Source organism: Petromyzon marinus, chromosome 31, assembly GCF_048934315.1.
Source record: "Petromyzon marinus isolate PM22_M1 ecotype Great Lakes invasive population chromosome 31, UKy_Petmar_22M1.pri1.0, whole genome shotgun sequence".
Classification (NCBI taxonomy): domain Eukaryota; kingdom Metazoa; phylum Chordata; class Hyperoartia; order Petromyzontiformes; family Petromyzontidae; genus Petromyzon; species Petromyzon marinus.
This window is the reverse complement of record NC_133697.1, coordinates 3,075,065-3,099,879: the sequence shown is the minus strand read 5'-3', so window position 1 is coordinate 3,099,879 and position 24,815 is coordinate 3,075,065. Positions and strand designations below refer to the sequence as shown.

At 55.3% G+C, this 24,815-nt stretch overlaps 1 protein-coding gene across 2 annotated transcripts in view; it reads right to left on the bottom strand.

The window, feature by feature from the left end:
• Positions 1-14,211, bottom strand: part of ANKEF1 (ankyrin repeat and EF-hand domain containing 1) — a 29,184-nt gene extending 14,973 nt beyond the window's left edge. Inside the window, exons 1-4 of one of the 2 annotated variants that reach the window (XM_032963634.2) lie at positions 13,765-14,211; positions 11,983-12,247; positions 8,564-8,763; positions 6,756-6,905 (exon numbers count right to left, since the gene is read on the bottom strand). In XM_032963634.2, the coding sequence (XP_032819525.2) occupies positions 6,756-6,905; positions 8,564-8,763; positions 11,983-12,247; positions 13,765-14,178 (1,029 nt within the window). In that variant the 5' untranslated portion in view covers positions 14,179-14,211. The remainder of the gene's footprint in view (positions 1-6,755; positions 6,906-8,563; positions 8,764-11,982; positions 12,248-13,764) is intronic. The other variant, XM_032963633.2, reaches the window with a different exon arrangement.
• Between the last annotated feature and the right edge of the window lie 10,604 nt (positions 14,212-24,815).

The following is a 24,815-nucleotide window of genomic DNA, read 5'->3' as shown; positions in this document are numbered from 1 at the left end:
GCTAAATTTCACTGGGGGGAGGTGGAACAGGCCGCATTTGACGCCCTTCGTAACGCCCTGGTAAATGCTCCTCCCTTGTGTTATCCCAATTTTTCCGTGCCGTTCGTCCTGGACACGGACGCCAGCAACACCGGCATTGGGGGGGTGCTGTCTCAGGTCGTCGACGGGGTTGAACGTGTCATTGCTTATGGCAGAAGGGTGTTGCCCCCCGCGGAACAACGCTATTGCGTCACCCGTCGCGAACAGCTCGCCATATTTTTTTTTGTTCAGCAGTACAGGCCATACCTGTACGGTAGGCACTTCACCGTGCGTGTGCTTCATGGGTTCGGGGCGTTGCAAGAAACCAGTCGTGACTTCGCCTCCACCCCTCGCTGCGGCAGCCGAGGCTGCGGTCGGTTCCCTTGATGTGCCCGACGCGCCCGTCACGCAGGATGCATTGCTGGGCCTGAGTTTGGATGATTGGGGACGTCTCCAAATGCAAGACGTTTCCCTTCTTAAATTTCGCCGTCCCATTGCTGAGTCGCACAGGAACAGAGGTCGGGATGGCCTTGTTTCTTTGACCGTGCGGGACGGCCTCCTCATGAGCTGGGATGGCTACTCACGAAAATACAAATTCGTGGTGCCCACTTGCCTACGGGGCAAGGCTGTGTGGGCTACTTATGAGCGCCTCTGTCATTTGGGTATTCACAGGACCCTTGCCATGCTCCAGCTGGACTTCTTCTGGCCAGGCATGGCAAGGGATGTGGCCGATTTGCTCCAAGGCTGCACCCAGTGTGCACGGTGGAAACCTCCCGCTAGACCGTCATGTCCACCTCTGCAATCCATTCGCGTGTCCCGCGTCAACAAAGTTGTGCTGGACATTTTTGGGCCATTTCCTGCCACTCCCTGGGCTAACAAGTACCTGTTGGTTGGGGTGCAATATTTCACACGATGGCCCATGGCCTTGCCACTCCCCAACCAATCGGCAGCAGCCATCACGGAGGCTTTTCTCCAGGGCTATGTCCTGGATAACAGTGCTCCCGAACGGCTGCTGACCGATCAAGGGAAGAATTTCTCGTCTACCTTGTTGCGGGACATGTGCAATCTGCTGGGCACACACAAAATTTGAACTTCGCCATATCACCCGCAAACGGATGGTATGATCGAGCGCCTGCACAGAACACTCGCCTCCATGTTGAGCCACCAAGTGTGCGAGTCGCAGATCGATTGGGACCTGCATATCCCGGGTGCCCTGGCCGCGTATAGAATGGCACCTCATACGGCAATGGGGTTCTCGCTATTCTACCTAATGTATGGCAGGGAGGTCAACCCACCAGTGGACGCCCAATTGCGCATCAAGCAGCCAGCTCCTCAGTCTAAAATCGCCGACCACATGCGTTCGAACGTCCAGAGGTTGGTGGATGCCCGGGAGGCTGCGAAACACAATTCGGAAGCACGTCAGCTGGCTAACAAACACCTGCGGGGCCTTCATGTATCTAACCATGACTGGGTTGAAGGGGACCGGGCTTGGCTCCACTGCCGCCAAGTAGATATCATCCGGTCATCCGGCCCCAGTGTGTGAAAATCCAGTATGGTAAATGATGCTGATACGTCCACCTGTCGCATCTCAAACCTTTTGTTTCTCCACAAACTCTACCTAAACTACACGGGGGCCGAGAGGTGACGTGTCTGACGAGCTGAATCGTACGTCTATGGAGACTAACCCTCAGCCCAGCCGTGTCATTGCACCCTCAGATGCCGCGTGAGTGACGTCACCGCGGCTGTCCACGCCGGCCGCTCCAGATGGCGAGCATTTGTCCGCCCAACCAGGAAGCCGCCCCCGCAACCCTCCACCGCTCCTGATGGACCAGCCATACGGACTCACTCGAAATCAAAACAATTTTCATGAACTTGCCCACATTCTCACGGCCTCCGCACCGCACACTTACCTTGCGTCCGACTGGTCGTTGTTCGATGCTTGTCTTGCCCTTCTCATGCTGACGGCCGGCCGCGTCGTCATTGGGTGTGTCATGCGGATGCGGGTGGGCGTACGACAATGTGTATATATGTATATAGTGTAAAATTTTGTACAGGTGGGTTGGGGTATTTATGTGGGACCACGCGGTTTGTTGCTGTTAACATTTTTTATTGAGGCACACGTGGTTACATGCTTTATTGATGTTCTTGGGGGTATGTTGGCAGCTGGGACGGCTGAATGCTACAAGGGGGGATGATGTAGTAGCGTGGTTGGGCTCTGTACATTTCCCACTCATCCTTACCTGTAGTAGCAGGCATGTGTCAATAGTGGGTGGTATAACGAATGGGTGAGATGAGTTGGCCTTTTGGGCTAATAGGGCTCCCCAGACTCTAAGAGAGGGGCTGGGGGGATATTCCAGAGCCCCCGAGACAGTTCCAGAAGGGAGGCGTGGCTAGGGGCAGGGAAACCCTGAAACAGGTATAAAAGCCGGACCTCTGGATGGGTCCGGCAGTCATCGTCAATCTGAAGACTGAAGACCTGCTTCGGCTAGGACCCTGGGAAACCCCGGACCCGACGTCCTTCTAAGGGCCGGGACCGAGTGGGTCAGTGGTTGGGACCTGAGGACCTTGGCTGGGTCGGGTCAGCTAGCCTCCCCTAGGACCCCTTAGCCGGAGGGCTGAGAGTACGTAGCCCCAGTGATAGGGCACGCTAGCCCGGAGGCTATACCTCCCCAGGTATCGGGTGGAGGGGCCGCTATCCCTTTGTGTTAGGGATCGTTACTGTTGTTATTGGAATAAACGTGTTGCCTCTACAAGTCGTATCTACTCTCCTTGAACTCACTACACATGCAACACATGCACACACACAGTGTACACATACAAAGATCCCCCTATAGCCTTAGCAGACTGTAGGGGCAAGTGCTGTTAACGAGCACCTATAAAGGCCGGCACGGTACACGAGGGGGTGGGTGGCCGCCTTTGTCTCCCTAGTGGCGATGTTTACACATCGCACCAGGTACTCATTTGAGGCTGAGGCCCAGGACTGGTTCAGATAATCGTCACTGGTGTTGGCCGTGAGCGGGAATTTGAACCTGGGTCGCCAGGTTCGTAGCGCAGCGCACTAACCACTACACTACCGTTCCCCACTACACGTACAACACATGCACACACAGGGTACACATGCAACACCTTTTCAGGCACATACACAGGGTACACATACAACAATAACAACCGCCATTCTCCACTAAGTGGCGGTGACGTCACCACGACGCTTGTGCCAGGCCATGTGCACCTTGAGGCGACGTGAAGTGTTGAACGCCCGCTGGCAGGAGGTCACGGGGCAGACCCAGGTGCCACGGGTCGACTGACTGAGATGACTGGCTGATGCACCACCTGTGCCCCCTACTGTGCCAACCTGCTGTGCTTTAGCCACCCGGCGCTCCGCTCGTTGTTGTGAGCATCGCTCCACCGCCCTCCGTTGTTGTTGGAGGGCGACTGCCTCCAACTGCCCAGTAGCTTCCTTCATGAGCCTCCTCCACAGAGGCCGATCTTGACACCGCTGGTACAAGTCATCGGCAAGTCCACTCACCTCCACATCCTCCTGTACCACATCACTCCATCTCTTCTCTAGCCCGTGCCGCGCCAGTTTAGCCCCCTTGATCCGGCCGAACAAAAGCTGTTTTGGCATGCGGTGGCTGGGCATGCGGGCTACATGACCCAGCCAACGCAGCCTTGCCTGCCGGAGGAGCTCACCGTTGGGACCTTGCCCAGATCTTTCAAGGATTTGTGAGCTCCTCACACAATCCAGCCTGGTTAAACCCTGGATGTATCATAGGCAGGCTAGCCTAAATGTTTCTAACCGGCGAAGATGTTCCATTAAGGGGGTCCACGTTTCGCAAGCATAGAAAAGGGAGGGAATGACCGTGGCCGAAAGACCTGAAGTTTAGTGCGGAGCGACAGACCAGGTAGCTTCCACACAGCGTTACGCAACCGATGAAAAGATATTGCCGCTCGACTGATTCGGAGTGAGACCTCTGCTGTTAAACTGGAGCCGGTCATAAGCACACTGCCCAGGTATGGGATGCTCTCCACTCTCTCCACAACTGCCCCATCACCGATTGATGGAGTGTCCGATGGTACAAAATACCCAGGCAGGTGCTTAGTTTTGGTGGGGCTGATGGTAAGGCACCATCTCTTAGTGGCACGCTCCAGTCTCAGCAGCAGCGTCTCCAACTTCTCCTCTGAATGAGCAGCTATTACCAAATCATCGGCATACATAACGTGGTTGAGCAATAAGGCCTTGACCAGGTCAATAAAGCAGAGATGTAGGTCTTGTTGGAATTCCCTACACCTCCGCTGTAGCAGACGGACAGAAAATATGGCATCTGTGCAGGACCGCCCTTTCCTGAAACCGCATTGGGGCTCTGCAAGCCTCTCCTCAGCGTGCCTGGCAAGGCGATGTTGAATAATCCTTGCCAGGACCTTTCCCGGCACACTGAGGAGTGAGATGCCCCTGTAGTTGTTACAGTCTGTGCGGTCCCCCTTCTTAAAGAGGGGGACCACCAGGGCATCCTTCCAATCCTGCGGAATCCGTACAGTGGTCCAGACTGTTGTTATGATGTCATATAGGGCAGTCTGTGCACAAACGCCACCGTCCCTCAGCATTTTGCTTGGGAGATCATCTCTACCTGGTGCCTTTCCTGGTCTCAGACTCCGGATCGCCTTCAGTACTTCCTCAACAGATGGCACCTCAGCCAGCCACTCACAGGGGGTGACTTCTTCCAATATTTGAGGCACCGCAGCCTCAGCAGGGTCATCCCCACTTTGTGCCACAATGTTTTCCTGGCTGAGGGGTTTACCCTCCCCCAGGACCTCACAGAAATGCTCAGCAAATCTGCAAACCTGTTCCTGGGGGTCGGAGATTGGAACACCATTTTTTCCCCTAATGATGGTAATAGGTGTGGCGCTGCAGGTTACTTTTTTGTTGGAGTTAAATAGAGATTTGTCATCGCGGGCCACTGAGGCAGACTCCATCTCCTCAGCAACCCGCGACCACCACCCATCCATGCAGCGCCTCACGGCTCTCCGAACCTCCGAGCGAAGGCTGAGGTAAGCCTCCTCATTCTCTGACGTGGGATTCTGTAGCCGATGACAGTGGGCCTGTCGCTTTTTCTCAACCATCCTGAACACCTCCTCTGTCAGCCAGGGTCTCTGGGGAGGTCTGGACCGCATACCCAAAGCAGCCATTGCAGCTGCATGAGTCACAGTCCTAAACCTCGCCCATTTACCCTCGACATCAGGAGGAGTGGGGGACGATGCCAACCCCAACCGCAAGCGATGATGAAATTCTCACTTGCAACTTTCATCGGCTGAGATCAGGCCATGGAATGGGGTCCTGGGTGTACACTCACAGCCAGAGTGGAAGAATGGCAGGCGCATCTTACAGATGACTAGTCGATGGTCAGAGGGCAGATCAGCTCCACGGTAGATCCTGGTGTCAAGGACATGGGCTCGCATCCGCTGGTCCGGCACTATGTAGATCAGCAGATGTTTTTGCTTGGACCCGGCACGTATCCATGATGTTGTGTGGATGCGCCGATGCCGGAACAGCGTGTTGGTAATTACAAGCCCATGGGCTGTACAAAAATCTAGCAGCCTCCTACCGTTGTTATTGAGCTGATCTGGCCCATGCCCTCCAATCACTCCAGACCAGGTGCCAGCATCATGACCAACTCGGGCATTGAAGTCACCCAACAAGATGACTCTATCCCGAGGTGCCACTTTAGCCAGCACCTGTGACAGGTCATAGAAGGCATCTGACTCATCGGCTTTGCCTGAATCCCTCCATGGATGTTCGTCTTTGGTGGGGGCATAAGTAACCACGACCACCACTCCTCGCCTCCGGTTTATGGGAAGGCCAGCCCAAAGTAGCCTGGGGCTTACAGCTTCCCACACATCACCGCCACGCTCCCACACACCCTTAATTCTTTTGTTCAAAAGAAGAGCCACATCTTGTTGTTTGGCAGTCTGCTGCCCCGAGTAGAGGACTGTCCACCCCTCATGGTGGCAGGAGCCAGAACTGGTCCACCAGACCTCCTGAATGCCACAGAGATCCAGGCGGTACCGGTCCAGCTCCCGACAGAGGAGTGGCAGCCTCTCCTCCGCAGTGAGCGTTTGAGCATTCCACGTGGCCACACGAAGTGGCTTTTCGTTGTTTCTGGAGGAGCCCCGAGGGTAGAGATTCAATCTCATGGCTCCGCCAATTGTGGTTTGGCCAGGACACGTCATAGACGCCTGTCTCCCGGGGCCTCCAGCACAAGCTTATTAGTTAGATATTTTAGTCGTGATTTCGTGGTAATTTTTTGAAGGTGGAGGGGTTACCAGCCCCTCGCACCCGTCCAGAGCCCCCGTTTAGCCACATACAACACACGCACACACAAGCAGGGTGCACATGCAACACATGCAAACACAGGGCACACATGCACCTAGCGTACAATTACACCCAGTGCACAGGCACCATGCACACACACACAGGGTATGCATGCACTCAGTTTACAGGCACCAGGCAAACACACACAGATCCACAGTGTACATATGCACCCAGCGCACAAACTCCGGCGTTCACACCCTGACACCGACTTTACTGAGGGCGACCGCTGCTGCTTCGCGCGTTGCCTCGTGATGCAGGGTAACGTGGGCATGTGTGCACTGGTAAGCGCACGCAACGCAGCCTCCTTCTGGCCATGTTGCTGGCAAGCGAGGCTCCACGCGCGCCAGGCCCCTGTGCCCGACGGTCATACCTGGAAGTGGCCGTTGAGGGCGGCGCGGTGTGCGGAGTGGCTGCCTTGCTTGTCGCGAGCGTTCACGTCACCGCCGCGGCGTAGGATCTCCCGCACCACCTCGACGGCCCCCACCGCGGCAGCCTCCATGAGGGCGCTCCTGCCAGTCGCCTGGTGCACGCACAGTGCGTCTCTTCAAGGATGCTAGGGTGGTGGTGGTGCAGTGGTAACGCCTCACGCAGCAACAAGGGCCTGGGTTCGGCTCCCGATTTGAGCGCTTTGTATGTTTTCTGTCCTAAATGCATTTTCTCCGGGTTCTCTGGTTTCCTCCCATAACTAAAAAAAGCCATACAATGCTGAACTTTTTTCGCACCCCACGTAGCCTACCATGCTAATCGGAGGTCTTACTGCTATTGGCCAAAAGCCGACATTGAATAATTACCCACACATTACACAATTGGAATGAGATTCACTGCGTAAACAACGTAATACGAATACAAATACTGTAGATATCTCAATACCTATGGTCTCAGAACCACAGTGTGAGTCCATTAAGCACACACGGCGACTGTTATCGCTGAAGCCAACCCACGGAAGACAGTTTCCAGCACTGCCGCAGAAATTCACATCATCACTCCTGGCAGCCACAAAATGTTGTCTTATCTAGTCTGGAGCACCCAGTGTCTTCCTGACTGCACGTGACAGAATTCGAAGAATAGGTACAGCGGTCAGGTTTATTGATGATCCAGCACCGTTTTACTCCATTTGCACATTCGGTAATAATATAACCTTGCTCAATTCAAGAAACATGTCAACTCTCATCTGTTACAACTTGATGCTGCCGTTTGTTGCTGGCCGTTTGACGTTTTGGCCCCATTGGCCTGCACTCAGCAACTGTTTACAGAAAAAAAAGTCTCACAGACCTTCAACATAAACCGTTGATCACCACCCTATCATAGCACGGAAGCAGTGCAAGCCCGATTAGAACAGAGCAAAACATATTTTGCTGACGTGTACGCTCAGCGGCATTTCTGCAAAAGCAACAGACCTGAAGAAATAAAAAACGGACGACCTGAAGAAAAATCCATGCGACCACGGAGCAAACATGCAAACTCCAAATATACAGCCGTCAGGGTCGGGATCGAACCGACGACTATCTTGTATGCCAGGAGAGGTAGTTAACATCTCGCCACCGTGGCACTCCAACAGCTACAGTTTCCATGTGACACCAGCGCGCTGACATGCACAGGGAGAAGCTGCCATGATCACACAGCACAGCTTCTCATGTTTCCGCGTAACACGGTGATTTATCCTGTGGCATTACATAGGAACTCAATAATGTTGTCGTATGATACTCAACCAATGCTGTGGCATGAAAGAAACACATTCCATCAATTGTCAGCGACTGGAGTGTAGTCACATAACACATAGATTAACTCTTGCTGCCGCATGACAAACAATATAGCAGTTAATGCTGTAACATGAAACAGTAACTCCATTGTCCTCTGGCAAGCCACTCGACTATGCTGTCACATGACAGTGACACTCTTGCTGCCACGTGGCGCTGCATTGTGCACTTTCAGATGCACTTCTGCGGCCATCTGGAATGCTCTTCCTTCCGATATTAGGTAGCCGGTGGGAGCTATGCACTTTAAAATTCCTTAGATTGACAAACTAATTTTTTCAGAACTGCTTTTCGTGTTTGGTTTGTTTTCCTTCACCCCGCACCTCCGATTAGCACGGTTGGCTACATACGGTGCGAAAGAAGTTCAACATTCACAAATATGTGTACGTACTCACTCTTGCTGTCATGTGACACAGCTACTCACGCTGTCGGATGCATTGGCGTTGGCTCCGTGCTCCAGCAGCTGCAGGCTCATGTTGGGGCTGATCGCCGAGAGCTGAGCGGCCAGGAAGAGCGCATGTGTGCCGGGCCGCGATACCACGTTCACATCGGCGTTGCCGCGCAGCACCAGCCGCATGCATCGCTCGTGCCGCTGAGACGGCTGCAAGCAGTGGAAGAGAACCCCTGCAAGACGCCGCACAGAGCGATGCTCATATGATATGGAGAGGGTGGCTGGGGTTTGTCGTCTCACTCAAATCGCACGCGCAGCATGTGATCATCAGCGACCAGCCAGCTGGGTCAGCGGTACTGTATAGCGGGAATGGATTAGCAATGTTTTAAAAACGAACTATTCTAAAACATACTCTGATAATATATGCATTGTCCTTGAAACTGATTGGTCCACAGCAGAGACAGCTTTCTTTTGAGCCTCGTCGTCCTCTTTTGGCGTCCTCTGGTCCAACACCGTTTGAGATGAGGCTCAAAAGAAAGCTGTCTCTGGTGTGGACCAATCAGTTTCAAAGACAATGCATATATTATCAGTGTGTTTTTTGTTTGCATTCTGACCACAAGCATTGTGGTTAATGCAGACATGATTCCTTGTAAAAGGTTTCAGTTTGGTGTTTTAACAGCTTAACACATGTTTTGTTGCCAGAAAAAAGAGGAAAAACCGATGATCATATTTTGGTACTGGCAAAGGAGATCCCATGATATATTCTAAAACTATTGTTTATTTAACCGGGTAAGGCCCACTAAGGGATGTACCTTTTTTTTCAGAAGCGACCTGGCCAAAATTATAGCTCAATTAAGTGTTTTTTTTTTTTTTATAACAGCCAAATACTCTTTAAACGCAAAGTTTCCAAATGAGGAGGGAATAATGCACACGACCATGGGGAGAACATGCAAACTCCAAATATACAGGTGTCAGGGTCGGGATCGAACCTACAACCAACCTACAACCTCCTGCATACCAGGCGAGGTAGTTAACATCTTGCCACCGTGGCACTAAATGTACAAGGTCCAAATTATCACCTTGTTTTCCTTCCCATTTGCAGGATCTACAAATTGTGCTTTTGGCATCATGACCAAGGGGAATAACTTTCCATTCACAAGTCTTGCAGAAGATAATGTTACAGAATTACTTCTGAGTCACTCCCATAGCAACAAGGGGAACGCCATCAATATGCCCTTTAAAAAGTGTGCATTACTGTCAACCAATCTCAATGATGTGAGAAACTAATTTAACATTATTTTTTATGAAACCATCAAGTCACTACGGCTGACAACCCAGTTTAATCACGGGTGGCTAAATCTCAGATTCAGATCTGGATGTCAGACCTCAAAGCTAAGCTATTTTTATTTTACCAGGTGAGCCCACTGATCTGCATAGCTCTTTTTCACAAGCGACGTGGCCACAAATCATAGCTCAACTAAGTGGTTTATCGTGTTGAAATTGATATCAGCCAAATGCTCTAAACGCATGTTTCTAAATGTGGAGAGAAAAACCAGAGGACCAGGAGAAAAATCCACTTGACCACGGGGAGAACATGCAAACTCAAAATATACGGGCGTTAAAGTTGGGATCGAACCCATGATATCCTGTATACCTAGCGAGGTAGTTAACATCTCGCCAACGTGGCACCTCTTTCATCACAAAGCAGTGACATGATATTAGCCACGTCCAAGTCTTCACATTTTACACGCCTTTCTAATTTATAAACCGAAGGCAACTGACATTAATTGTACAGAGCCAGAGGCCACATTTGGAGCGCCCATTTTCTGCTACCATTTACCACATTACTGCTTACTGCTCTCATTTAGGTGGCCACGCTGTCAACTACCCATGACCAAGTGAGTGACGGGGGAGGGGGGTATGATGCAACCCCCACGCTATTGCGAGTGTTACGAGTCTGGGCACGCCAACGGAGGTGAAATGCGCCTGACTGCACCTTCACCCCACCCCCATGCTTCTCCCACCTCAAGTGGGAGAGCTTAGTAACCTTGGTGTGTGACGTGGAGAAAAGTGCTGACTCGAATGACTCTGTGATTGCTGCATGAGCTGTGTTGTGCATTGCCATGGCTGCACCGCACTCTCGACTTTTGACATTTCGCCTTTGAATTCAAAATTCCTTCGAATGAATACTAAAAAACTTAAAACTATCCAAAAGTTTACTCTCAGTTATGGGCAGAGTTTGACTTCTATATTTGGGGGGGGGGCAGGGGGATTAATAACATTGTAATCTCCGCTTCTTGCGTTGTGTATCATTTAATTGACTATGTAATTGTAAAACAGCACTTCAAAACTAAACACGAGCTATTTATTTTGAATATTCAGTAGGCCCGGCATGCCGCTCTGCAAGGAGAATGATAGGGGAAACACTGAATACTTTTAATAATGGGTAGGTCTATCTTCCGAATGTACAGCTTGTTCCCAGCTATAGTTACAGTGTACAGTGTTAGAGTGAACTTGAAAGAAAAAATATAGTTTACGTGCATTGGGCCCTATTCGCAACGTCTTGACTGAAAGCTCATGCTCTCAGTCGATACTCCTGACATCATGTTGGAAAATAGTGCCAGTTATGACGGAGTTGTCAATGAACCCCAGCTCTTGTTCGCCTCTCACATCTCTGAACACTGCAGGAGCTCCTCTCTTCATCTGTACATCGCCCAGATCCACCACCTCCTTGCACCATCGATGTCTGGTGAGACCCTCATCCAGGCCTTCATCACACCCCAACTGGAATACTGTAACTCAATACACTACGGCCTCTTGACATCCCTCACCTTAAAATAATCCAAATTACAGCTGCCAGATTTCTCACCCAAACCTGTGAATGAGTAAGCATCAATCCAATATTCAAACCCCTCTCTTGGCTCCCATTGCAGTCCTGGGTGAACTCCAACATCACTTCACTGTTGTCTAGATCTTCCATGGACTCGTTCTATACCTACGTCTCCCAATCTCAACTCACTGATTCTTAATTGATTTGAGTGTCAGATCGCGCAAGTAAAATGTGTGTCGTAAACCTTCCTCCACCCAACACAGCCAATAGTCACGTAAACAAATGTGTCGATCATTGCTTCAGTGCACCGGTGTGTCTGAGAGCAATCTCACTCCAATGGATATGGAAATGTAGTTACAACCAGCATCATCATCAGCCAGCATTATGAGATGTTCATCAAAAGTGAGTCCACAAGGGAGCAGGAGGTGATAATTAGAGGTTCGTGTATTCACATGAATTATGTTACGTTCGCTTTGCTGGCCGTTTGATGTTCTCTGGGCCTTTGGGCGATTACAGTAAAAAAAGACCAAAACAACACGAGTTCGGTCACAGAGGAAGTGTTCAGAGCCGTGACGAGGCAAGGATGCGCTGCGGCTGAGAACGGTCGTCCACTTGGCCATACCTCTGCCGTCGCGGTCCAGCAGGGCCATGTTGGCCTTGGCGGCGGCCAGCACCTCCACCACGGACTCGTGGCCCAGTGCCGCGGCCACCATCACGGGGCTCCAGCCCTGGTGGTCCTGCACGTCTGGTCGTGCGCCCAGGGCTAGCAGCATGGTGCACATGGCGTGGAGGTTCATGGCGGCCGCCACGTGCAGGCCACACTGGCCCGTCTCAGGCTCCGCGGTGTTCACCAGGCCCGGTGAGCCCAGGCGGCACAGCTTCCGAACCTTGCGGAGAAGGACAAAGGTTAAACCGGCCTGCATACCGTGTCAACCCATACGGTTTACCCGTATTCTTAAACAGGGAAATAGAGTTTTAAGGTCCATACGGCATACAGCCGTTTCAATACGGGCAAACATTTTTGTCAATTTGTGTTTCTCCCTTATGATGGGACTTTGTAGGATGAACGTTGAGATGTATAAGGGCACGGGGTGACCAATAAGGTCTGTAATACGGTAGGCCACTGATAAGGGGTTGACAGATATGGGCCCCTGTGAGCAGCTGCTACAACTCCTACAGGACCAGAAACTGGACACTTCCAGGGTCAGTGACTGGGGCAGCAAACACCACCCACAAGCACCATCATTCACGGCACACCATCTCCCGCAACACCAACTCAACAGCATCACTCACAACACCTTCGCTCTCATCACCATCATACACATTACCAGCACCACCACTTATGGCAGTATACCTTTACGGTAGAATTACTCAAAATACCAACACACCATCGCCACTCACAGCACCATCACCACTCACAACACCATCACAGCATCACCACTCACAGCAATCACCACTCACAGCACCATCACAGCATCACCACTCACAACACCATCACAGCATCACCACTCACAACACCATCACAGCATCACCACTCACAGCATCACCACTCACAACACCATCACAGCATCACCACTCACAGCAATCACCACTCACAACACCATCACAGCATCACCACTCACAACACCATCACAGCATCACCACTCACAGCAATCACCACTCACAACACCATCATAGCATCACCACTCACAGCATCACCACTCACAACACCATCACAGCATCACTACTGAGTACCATCACCACTCACAGCACCATCACAGCATCACCACTCACAGGATCGCCACTCACAACACCATCACAGCATCACCACTCACAACACCATCACAGCATCACCACTCACAGCACCATCACAGCATCACCACTCACAGTACCATCACCACTCACAGCACCATCACAGCACCATCACAGCATCACCACTCACACAGTACCATCACAGCATCACCACTCACAACACCATCACAGCATCACTACTCAGTACCATCACCACTCACAGCACCATCACAACACCACCACAGGATCACCAATCACACAGCATCACCACTCACAGCACCATCACAGCATCACTACTCAGTACCATCACCACTCACAACACCATCACAGCATCACCACTCACAGCACCATCACAGCATCACTACTCAGTACCATCACCACTCACAGCACCATCACAGCATCACCACTCACAACACCATCACAGCAATCACCACTCACAACACCATCACAGCATCACCACTCACAGCACCACCACAGCATCAACACTCACAGCACCACCACAGCATCACCACTCACAGCACCATCACAGCATCACCACTCACAGCACCATCACAGCATCACCACTCACAGCACCACCACAGGATCACCAATCATACAGCACCATCATCATCACCATCACGCTGCTCCCCCCAACCTGTGCCTCGTCCTGGGCGCGGATGAGCTGCAGGAGTTTGTAGGCGTGCAGCGTGAGCAGGCGACGCGCTCCCACGTCCCAGCCTCCTGGCGGCTCGCAGCCCCCCACTGCTCCCCGCTCCGCGCCGCCAGGGCCCCCCACTGTTCCCCGCTCGGGGCCCCCCACTCCTCCCTGCTCAGCGCCACCAGGGCCCCCCTCCCCCGGGTGCCACATTGTCTTTGCGAGCTCCTCGATCAATCCGTGCCACGTGGCAATCACATAGCCGCACTCCGAGACGCGGGGACACGGGGAGACACGGACACGGGGAGACACGGACACGGGGAGGCAGACACACGGACACGGGGACACACGGACACTGGGAGACGCGGACACGGGGAGACGCGGCGACACGCGTCTGGTTGCTACGGAAACCATTGACCTCGTAAAAACCCCGCCCACGTGACCCCGAGAAGCGGGCGCGTCACGTGGCCTCTACAAAACACCCTACCACCACTACCATCACTTAACCCTACCATCACTACCATCACTTAACCCTACCATCACTACCATCACTTAACCCTACCATCACTACTATCACTTAACCCTACCACCACTACCATCACTTAACCCTACCATCACCATCACTACCATCACTTAACCTTACCACCACTACCATCACTTAACCCTACCATCACTACCATCACTTAACCCTACCATTACCATCACTACCATCACTTAACCCTACCATCACCATCACTACCGTCACTTAACCCTACCATCACCATCACTACCATCACTTAAACCTACCATCATCATCACTACCATCACTTAACCCTACCACCACTACCATCACTTAACCCTACCATCACCATCACTACCCTCACTTAACCCTACCATCACTACTATCACTTAACCCTACCACCACTACCATCACTTAACCCTACCATCACTACTATCACTTAATCCTACCACCACTACCATCACTTAACCCTACCATTACCATCACTACTATCACTTAACCCTACCATCACCATCACTACCATCACTTAACCCTACCACCACTACCATCACTTAACCCTACCATCACCATCACTACCCTCACTTAACCCTACCATCACTACTATCACTTAACCCTACCACCACTACCATCACTTAACCCTACCATCACTACTATCACTTAATCCTACCACCACTACCATCACTTAACCCTACCATTACCATCACTACTATCACTTAACCCTACCATCACCATCACGACCATCACTTAACCCTACCATCACCATCACTACCATCACTTACCCCTACCACCACTACAATCACTTAACCCTACCATCACCATCACTACCATCACTTAACCCTACCATCACCATCACTACCATCACTTAACCCTACCATCACTATCACTTAATCCTACCATTACTACCATCACTAACACGACCATCACTTAACCCTACCATCACTATCACCATTACTACAATCATCATCATTACCAACACGTAACCCTACCACCACTACCATAACTTAACCCTACCATCACCATTACTACCATCACTTAACCCTACCATCACTACTATCACTACCATCACTTAATCCTACCATCACTACCATCACTAACACGACTATCACTTAACCCTACCATTAATACCATCACCATTACTACTGTAGTGGAGTATGAAGGTGTGTTGTTAGGGTCGCCGGCCCCCGGGATCTCTCCTGCCTGCGACCCTGTCCGCGAAGTACCGACGCTCCCAGACTCTCCACTAGTGTGGGAGCTGCCGCCGCCGCACTCCTCCCCGGGCGGGGAAAGGTCGTCGCGCTCCTGTTCTCCCCCCTGTGCTGTCCCCCCCCGAGTCCGGGTTTCCTGCCGGTGAGGCATCACCCTCGACCGCCCTGGGACCCGCTAGCGCTTCGCCGGCACCCAAACGCGACGCTCCCCGCCCGCGCAGTCCCACGCACCAATCACACGCGGGTAACAGGGGGTTGAAGGTCGGAGGGTAAGCGACGTCGTTCGTGCTCACTCCAGCGATTGGGGGGATTGGATTAACGGGTTTAAAGGGCTATGCGATGGGCATGCGTGCGAGATGGGTATCCGCTCGCAACGTGGGAGTCCGCAGCCGATGGTTTGTAGCGCACACACTCCACGCGGCGCCGCTCCACACACGCGGCGACCACCGCGACAGCAAGCGCACCCACGCTTCCACTCTCTTTCCACACCTCACGGTTCGTCGTCACTGCCGGCTGGTTCTCGCGGCGCGTCGATACGTCCCACGGACGTTCGCGCGGCTGGACTCGGGAGTTGACGGGCCTGGGGTTGACTCGAGTAGCCAGAGACCTTTTTCCTTCGCCCTCACTCGCTTTATTCTTTCTACATCAAAAGGGCTACCTGGTGCCGACTCGCGGGCCAATCAGCTCGCTGGGATCACCCGCCAATCGGTAGGCCCATCTGTATCCCAGCATCCCCCGGGCCGTTGCTTTCAGCGACGTCCGCATCTAAATTTACCTGCTCAGCGGCCATCCAGCCAGAGGGCGACCCTGCTTTCCCGCCGCTCGTGGCTCTGCCCTCCTCCCTACCTGCCCTGCCGACCCGTGTGCGTGAGGTGCGTACTAACCGCGGTGGCGGGGCAGCCCCGCCGTGAACATGTCATTTTTACTCAAGTCACGGCGCCACGGTGTGTGTTAGCGTCGGAGGAGACCGTCCAATTCCCTGGCCGCAGGAAACCGTGAAGATTATCCCTTTACGAGGGCTTCTGGGTGAAAACCTGTCGGCCAGGGTGTCTCCCCACGCGCTCTAATGGTGGGGGGAGTGCGTGCGTGTGTGTTCCGGTGGGGGGGGTGGGGAGGTGGTAGGGTGGAGCAATGTCGGCCTCGTCGCTCGGGGCGGCGAGATCGCAGGTGGGCCGCCCGCCGATCGGCTCCGTGGCGGCGGCATCACATAGCCCCCCGAGGTGCCAGTCCCCGTCCCGGGTTGACTGGAGCACCTCGCCTGGGCCGCGCCCACGAGGTAGCGCTGCGGGGTCCGGGGGATCCGCCCGGACCTCGTGGCTAGCCTCGGGGGAGGTGGCTCCGTCCTCGGGGTTTCCTGCGGCGGTCTCCTTCTCCACTCCAGTGGCTCCTTCTGTCCCTCGGCACCTGGGGGCTGGGGGACAAACTCCGCGGCAGCGGGATTTAAGGGGCGGCGTCCCCGCCGTCCTCTGGCGGGGCCGGGACGCCTCGGAGCTGGGGGCCCGGCGGGGCCCATGTAGTGCGCGAGGCCCCCGAGCACGGGTGGCGCAGGGGCACCGGGATTTCGCGGTACTCGGGCGGCGAGGTTCTCCCCCACCGGGGCTGCCCTCCATGGTTTTAAGCGGCGGACGTTAACCACCGTTTCTCGGCCCCTCTCTCCACCCTGGATTAATACCGTCCAGGGAGAGATCTGCCGTACCACGGTCCAGGGTCCCCGCCAGTAGGTGGTCAGCTTCCCCACCTGTCCGGCCCCGACGCGAGGGGTGTGTAGCCACACTTTGGTGCCTGTCAAGAAAAGGGGGGGCTCCACGCGGGGTCGGGTGCTCTGCTCCTGTCGCCGATGCGCGGCCTCCCCTTGCGGGTAGGCCCGGTCCCGGACCCCTCGTAGGGTCTCCATCAGATGCTCCACGGGGCGACTCCCTTCCTCCGTTTGGGGTGGAGGAATGCCGAACAGCAAGTCTGCGGGTAGACGAGACTCACGACCAAACATCATTAGGAACGGGGTTTGTCCTGTCGATGTGTGCACCGTGGTGGCGTACGCGAACAGGGCGTAGGGGAGGTGTTCGTCCCAATCCCGTTGGTTTGCGGCCGCCATACGCTTGAGCTTTCCGGCCAGAGTCTGATTCATACGCTCAACCATACCGTTCACCTGGGGGTGGTACGCCGTGGTTCGGTCTTTCTGGATTCCGAACTCCCGGCACAGCGCCTGAAACAACTCGGCCTCGAACTCGCTACCCTGGTCGGTAAGGACTCGCTCCGGGATCCCGTGCTTAAGTACATAGTGCTCCACGAACGCCCGGGCCACTACCAGGTCCGTTTTATCGGGGATGGCCACCGCCACGGGGTAGCGGGTGAAGTATTCCACCGCTACGAGGATATAGCGGTTGCCCCGGTGGGATCGTGGGAACGGCCCCTGGAGATCGATGCCGACCAGCTGGTTCGTCCGACTGACGCGGAACGGCCTTAGGGGTACCTGGTATCGTGCCGGTTTCGGTCCGCACTGCTGACAAGCGCGGCAGCCCTCTACCCAGGCGGCCACATCTTGCGTCAATTTGGGCCAGAGATACTGGCGACGCAGAGTCTCCCGAGTGCGCCATTCCCCGTCATGGCCCCCGAGCGGGTGGTCGTGTACCAGCCGTAGCAGCTGGGGTCGCACCTGGGCGGGAACACAGATGCACCCCGGCTGGCCGGCCTCGGTTAACTCCCGTACCACCTCGTTCTGCACACACAACCGGGCATACAAACCGCTCCAGGGCCCTGGTAGGGTGCTTTTCCCCTCCCGCAGGGCCGCTTCCACCGCCGCCAGCTCCGGATCCCGCTGCTGGGTCTGCCTCAGCTGCTCGTCGTTCAGGCCCGGGAAGGCGCAGCCGACGTCCTCCTGGATCCGTCCGATCGGGGCGGGGTGGTCCGCTGGGTCCCGAGTCGTGGGCCCTGCGCTCGCCGGGCGGTCGACTGGGTCCGCGCCTCCACCTGTGGGGGTCTCTGTGGCGCATACCGCACTCTCTCTCGCCGGGGGGGGGTTAGGTTCAGCGGGTTCCCGGGGGTCCCGTTGCCTATCGGCAACGTCCCCCCGTGAAGCACGGGCAGGCCTCCTCCGCCCTCGTCTCAGCACACACCGCGGGTCACCGTGATAATGCGTCCGCGTTTGCATGCGTCCGCACCGCCCGGTACTCGATTTGCAGGTTGTACTCCTGCAGCTGCGCCAGCCATCGGGCCATCTGCCCCCGCGGTTCCTTGAAGGTGAGGAGGAACTGCAGAGCATAATGGTCCGTGCGCACCCGACATTTCCTGCCGTACAAATACGGCCGAAACTGTTTACACGCGAAGATCACCGCGTACAATTCCTGACGGGTCACACAGTAGTTCAGCTCGGCCCCGCTCAGGGTCCGGCTGGCGTACGCAATCACCCGTTCCATTCCTTCCTGCACCTGCGAAAACACCGCACCCAGCCCGCTGCTGCAGGTGTCGGTGTCCAAAATAAAGTCGGTGGTAAAATCGGGGAAAGCCAGTGTGGGGGTGTGTGTGAGGTGGTCTTTGAGGGTGGTGAAGGCCGTCTGGCAGGCCTCCGTCCACTGATAGGGGTTCTTGGGGGAAGTGAGTTGGGTGAGGGGGCGTGCAATCTCGCTGAATCCCTTTACAAATCGACGATAATAGGTGGCGAGCCCCAAAAAGGATCTTATCTCCGTCAGGGTTCTTGGCTGTGGCCAATCCACTACGGCGCGTACCTTGTCCGGATCGGTGCACACCCCCGCCTCGCTGACGCGATGTCCGAGGTACCCCACCTCGCGCTGTGCGATGTAACACTTACGCGGCTTGAGCTTGAGATGAGCCGCTCGCAGTCGCTGGAACACCTCCCGTAACCTGGACCAGTGCTCAGACAGAGATCTACTGAACACGATCACATCATCCAGGTAAATCAGGCATTGCTCCCACTGCAAGCCCCGCATCACCAACTCCATCAGCCGCTGGAACGTCGCGGGCGCGTTGGTGAGCCCGAACGGGAGTACTCGAAACTCGAATAGTCCCATCGGGGTGGTGAATGCGGTTTTTGGCCGATCCTCCTCCGTCATCTCCACCTGCTAGTACCCGGACGCGAGATCGAGGGTGGAAAAATACCGCGCTCCGGCGAGGCTGTCAAAGGTGTCGTCGATACGCGGTATGGGAAAGGCGTCGCCGAGGGTGACTGCGTTTAGTTTGCGGTAATCGACGCAAAAACGGGTTGACCCATCCTTTTTCGTTACTAGTACCACCGGGGCAGACCAGGGGCTCGCCGAGGGCTGAATTATGTTATCGCGGAGCATGTCCCTGACCGCCTCTTTGATCTGGGCGCGTTCGGGTGCGCCCACGCGGTACGCGGGGAGTTTTATGGGTCGGGCGGCCCCGGTGTCGATTTGGTGCTTAACGAGATCTGTGCGACCCACGTCTGAATCGTGTTCGCTGAACACGTCGGCGTACTCCCGCAGTAACCCGCGTAGCTGATCGGCCTCTCCCTTGGGTAAATCTGCCCAAGGTATGTGTACCACGTCAAGAAGGGGGACGACCTCGGCGTGGGGAGTCGGGCCGACTCGCCAGGCCAGGTCCTGTTGGTCCTCGGGGCGACCGGGGTCCTCCGCCCAGAGTGCGAATACCGAGTCGCTGGAGTGGCACGCGTGTAGGGGGTGCACGGTGGCTACTGTGGTCCGCCGTCGTAGTATTGCTGGGGTGCCGTGGGGGTTAAACACACGCATAAACAATCGGCCCCCATCGGCGTTTACCAACGTGGCTGACCCCACAACCCCATATCGTTTTGCCAACTCCGGGTGAGGAGTTAGCATTACCTCCCCCGATGGTCGGTGCGCGGGGTCGGTGGAGGGTGTCGCCACAGGCACCAGCATCTCGGCGAGCGGTCCGATGCTGACGGCCGCCGTCAGGGTAGCAGCCACGGGTGTGAAGCGGGGGCGATTCGGCTCCCGTCCCAGGAATGGAATCCGTTCCCCGCTGCCTTCCACGGTGGCGCACCGCTGTCGGGGCTGCACGTTGAGGCCCAGCTTCTCCAGGAGGTCGGTACCTGCGATACACTCGTGGCACAGCACACTCGAGACGTAGAACTCCTGGGTGCACACCTGCTGGCCTATGCGGACCTCCAGGGTGGCCCTCCCCAGGAGCCCCATTCCGGCTCCGCTCGCCGTGTGCAGTGCGCGGTCCGGGGCCTGCAGGCGGCTCACGTCGACCCCGACCGCACTGCAGTGCGCCGCGCTCAAAAGCGAGGCCACCGCCCCCGTATCCAGCAGGATCCGGGTACGCATTCCGTTAACCTGCCCTTCTACCAGCGACGTGGCCCCCGTGATTCCTGCCACCAGCTCCCGTAGCCAGTCGCCAGGAGTCACCGCGTCCATCGGCGTTGTCGCTGGAACCTGTGTGAAGATCACTCGCTCACCATTATTCCCACTGTCGTGGATATGTGTCGGAACCTCGTTGATTGCACCCCTAGGTGGTCCACCCTCTAGGGGGCGTTGGCGTTTAACCCCGGCGCCTTTCTAGCGGGGGCGATCTGGGGACAGTCCCTCACCAGGTGCCCTCGCTGGTCGCACAGGTAGCATGCTCGGGGAAGGGCGGCGGCCCAGTAGGAGCCTCCCCGCCCGCTCCCTCTTTCCCCTCCCGTACGCCGCTGCCCAGACTCCGCCTCTAGTCGGGCTACCCTCCCAGCCAGCCCTCCCAACTCGGTCTGAACCGTCTCTACCGTAGTCTGCAGCGTAGTCATATGTGCCCGTACTTGGGTTACCTTGTTGTCCACTTGGGTTACCTTGTTGTCGATCCCCCCAATGCCCGCCTGTATCCCCGCTACCCATCCCGGGGTGGTCTCGCGGGATACCGGAGGCCCCCTTTCCCGACCTCCTACTGTCCTGGCGAGCTCCTGTTCCTCCTCTTCCTCCTCGGTGGACAGACTTGCGATGGTGCGCTCCCGTCCCAGTCCTCGGAGCTGTGCGCGTTCGCTAGAAATTCTTTCACATTTGCGCGCGCGCTCGACAAGGGCATCAAAGGGGAGGCGTGTACAGTTCACGTCTGGCTGCCACCACGCCGTGCGCGTTAAGTATCGCTGGATTTTCTCTGCGGCCAGCTCCTCAATCGCTTCCGTGGTGTACCTCGGGCGTGCGATCTTTGTTAGCTCACGCACATCCTCGGCATAATCGCGCAGGTCCTCGCCGGGTTGGCGATGGCGTGCCTCTAAGGCCGCTTTTGCCTCCTCCTCATCGCGCGTACCGAAGCGCAGATCAAGTCGGCGCATCAGCTCCTCTAGCTGTGTCTGTGCGCTTGCGGGTAGGGCTTCCACAAAATCGGCTGCCCGCCCATCCAGATTCATATTAAGTTGACGTAGCGTCTGCGCGTCCGTCCACCCATTAATTTCCTTAGCCCCTAGGACGTTGCGGGCAAATGCTTTCCACGAAGGTGTACCCCGGCCAGTGAATATATGCCTTATTTTCGCGTGGGGTAACGCGGGGGTTCGTACCGCTTCTGACGCCAAATTGTTAGGGTCGCCGGCCCCCGGGATCTCTCCTGCCTGCGACCCTGTCCGCGAAGTACCGACGCTCCCAGACTCTCCACTAGTGTGGAAGCTGCCGCCGCCGCACTCCTCCCCGGGCGGGGAAAGGTCGTCGCGCTCCTGTTCCCCCCCCTGTGCTGTCCCTCCCCGAGTCCGGGTTTCCTGCCGGTGAGGCATCACCCTCGACCGCCCTGGGACCCGCTAGCGCTTCGCCGGCACCCAAAAGCGACGCTCCCCGCCTGCGCAGTCCCACGCACCAATCACACGCGGGTAACAGGGGGTTGAAGGTCGGAGGGTAAGCGACGTCGTTCGTGCTCACTCCGGCGATTGGGGGGATTGGATTAAACGGGTTTAAAGGGCTATGCGATGGGCATGCGTGCGAGATGGGTATCCGCTCGCAACGTGGGAGTCCGCAGCCGACGGTTTGTAGCGCACACACTCCACGCGGCGCCGCTCCACACACGCGGCGACCACCGCGACAGCAAGCGCACCCACGCTTCCACTCTCTTTCCACACCTCACGGTTCGTCGTCACCGCCGGCTGGTCCTCGCGGCGCGTCGATACGTCCCACGGACGTTCGCGCGGCTGGACTCGGGAGTTGACGGGCCTGGGGTTGACTCGAGTAGCCAGAGACCTTTTTCCTTTGCCCTCGCTCGCTTTATTCTTTCTACATCAAAAGGGCTACCTGGTGCCGACTCGCGGGCCAATCAGCTCGCTGGGATCACCCGCCAATCGGTAGGCCCATCTGTATCCCAGCATCCCCCGGGCCGTTGCTTTCAGCGACGTCCGCATCTAAATTTACCTGCTCAGCGGCCATCCAGCCAGAGGGCGACCCTGCTTTCCCGCCGCTCGTGGCTCTGCCCTCCTCCCTACCTGCCCTGCCGACCCGTGTGCGTGAGGTGCGTACTAACCGCGGTGGCGGGGCAGCCCCGCCGTGAACATGTCATTTTTACTCAAGTCACGGCGCCACCGTGTGTGTTAGCGTCGGAGGAGACCGTCCAATTCCCTGGCCGCAGGAAACCGTGAAGATTATCCCTTTACGAGGGCTTCTGGGTGAAAACCTGTCGGCCAGGGTGTCTCCCCACGCGCTCTAATGGTGGGGGGAGTGCGTGCGTGTGTGTTCCGGTGGGGGGGTGGGGAGGTGGTGGGGTGGAGCAATGTCGGCCTCGTCGCTCGGGGCAGCGAGATCGCAGGTGGGCCGCCCGCCGATCGGCTCCGTGGCGGCGGCATCACAGTGTCCGCGTAAAGTCAAACACTACACTACCACCACTGCCGTCACGTAACCCGACCATCACTTAACCCTACTCTCACTACAATCACAAACACTACCATCACTTAACACTGACATCACTACCCTCACTTAACCCTACCACCACTACCATCACTTAACCCTACCATCACCATCACTACCATCACTTAACCCTACCTTCACTACTATCACTTAATCCTACCACCACTACCATCACTTAACCCTACTCTCACTACAATCACAAACACTACCATCACTTAACCCTGCCATGATTACCATCACTTAACACGACCATCACTACCATCACCCCAACACTTAACCCTACAGTCACTGCCATCACTTACACCTATCAACACTTAACCCTACCATCACTGCCATCTCTGAACCATCAGTACCAGCGCCATCACTGCCATTATTTAAGCCTAATATCACACCACTGCCATCATCATCATTATTCCCATTACTTAACCCTAACATCACTATACTATGTAAAAAAATAATCAAATTGATACATTTTAGATGTTTGCGCCGTCGTGTATGCAAATTGCATCTCACAATCGATGATCAACCAAAGACCAAGCTGGAAGACTGCCAGTTGGTAAGCAGGTGCGAACAATTGCTCCACAGTTATCTATATATGAAAAGTTTCTCAATCAATTAGTAAGTGTTTATAATGCGGTGGAGAAATCGGAGTACCCGGAGAAAACCCACGCATGCGAGGGGGCAACACTCTATCCCATCATACAGAAGGGACAGCTGATATTAAGGCAACACTTTGCTGTACTGCATTCTGCTGGCGAGCCAGGGTATATGGTTCCTCGATGCCCACGGGAAGGGAGTCTCGCAAGACTTTTGTTGTTCGTTCGATCCATCAACCCTCGCTGCCTCCACAGTGCTAGATTACAGGCGTGTGCCACCCCCACCCCGCAACCATACTGTAAGTACAATAGCCGTCACTACCATCACTGATCACTCAACAATCGACAGACGGTGGTGGCTAGATACGTGGCTTATAATCCAGCGTTGTGTGGAGGCAAGGGCTGGTGGATCACACACGCGTTGCGAAACTCCCTCCCGTCGGGAGTTGAGGAGCGTGGATCGCCAGGAGAACGCGATACAGCAAAGTGCGGAATAATATAATGGGTGTCTTATTAATGGGATGGAGTGTTGCCCCCTCGCAAACACGCGGAGGTTCTCTGCATGCTCCGGTTTCCTCCCACGTGTATACCTCTCATCATTAATTTGCAGAAAACATCGTCATCTTTCCGCACTCCAGATGCAGTTGAATACAGAACGCCACTTTAAACACTTTATATTATTATCACCATCACTACAGTCACTGTCGCACTCACACCCATCACACCATGCAGTCACATCCATCACACCACGCAGTCACATCCATCACACCACGCAGTCACACCCATCACACCACGCAGTCACACTCATCACACCACGCAGTCACACCCATCACACCATGCAGTCACACCCATCACACCATGCAGTCACACCCATCACACCACGCAGTCACACTCATCACACCATGCAGTCACACCCATCACACCATGCAGTCACACCCATCAC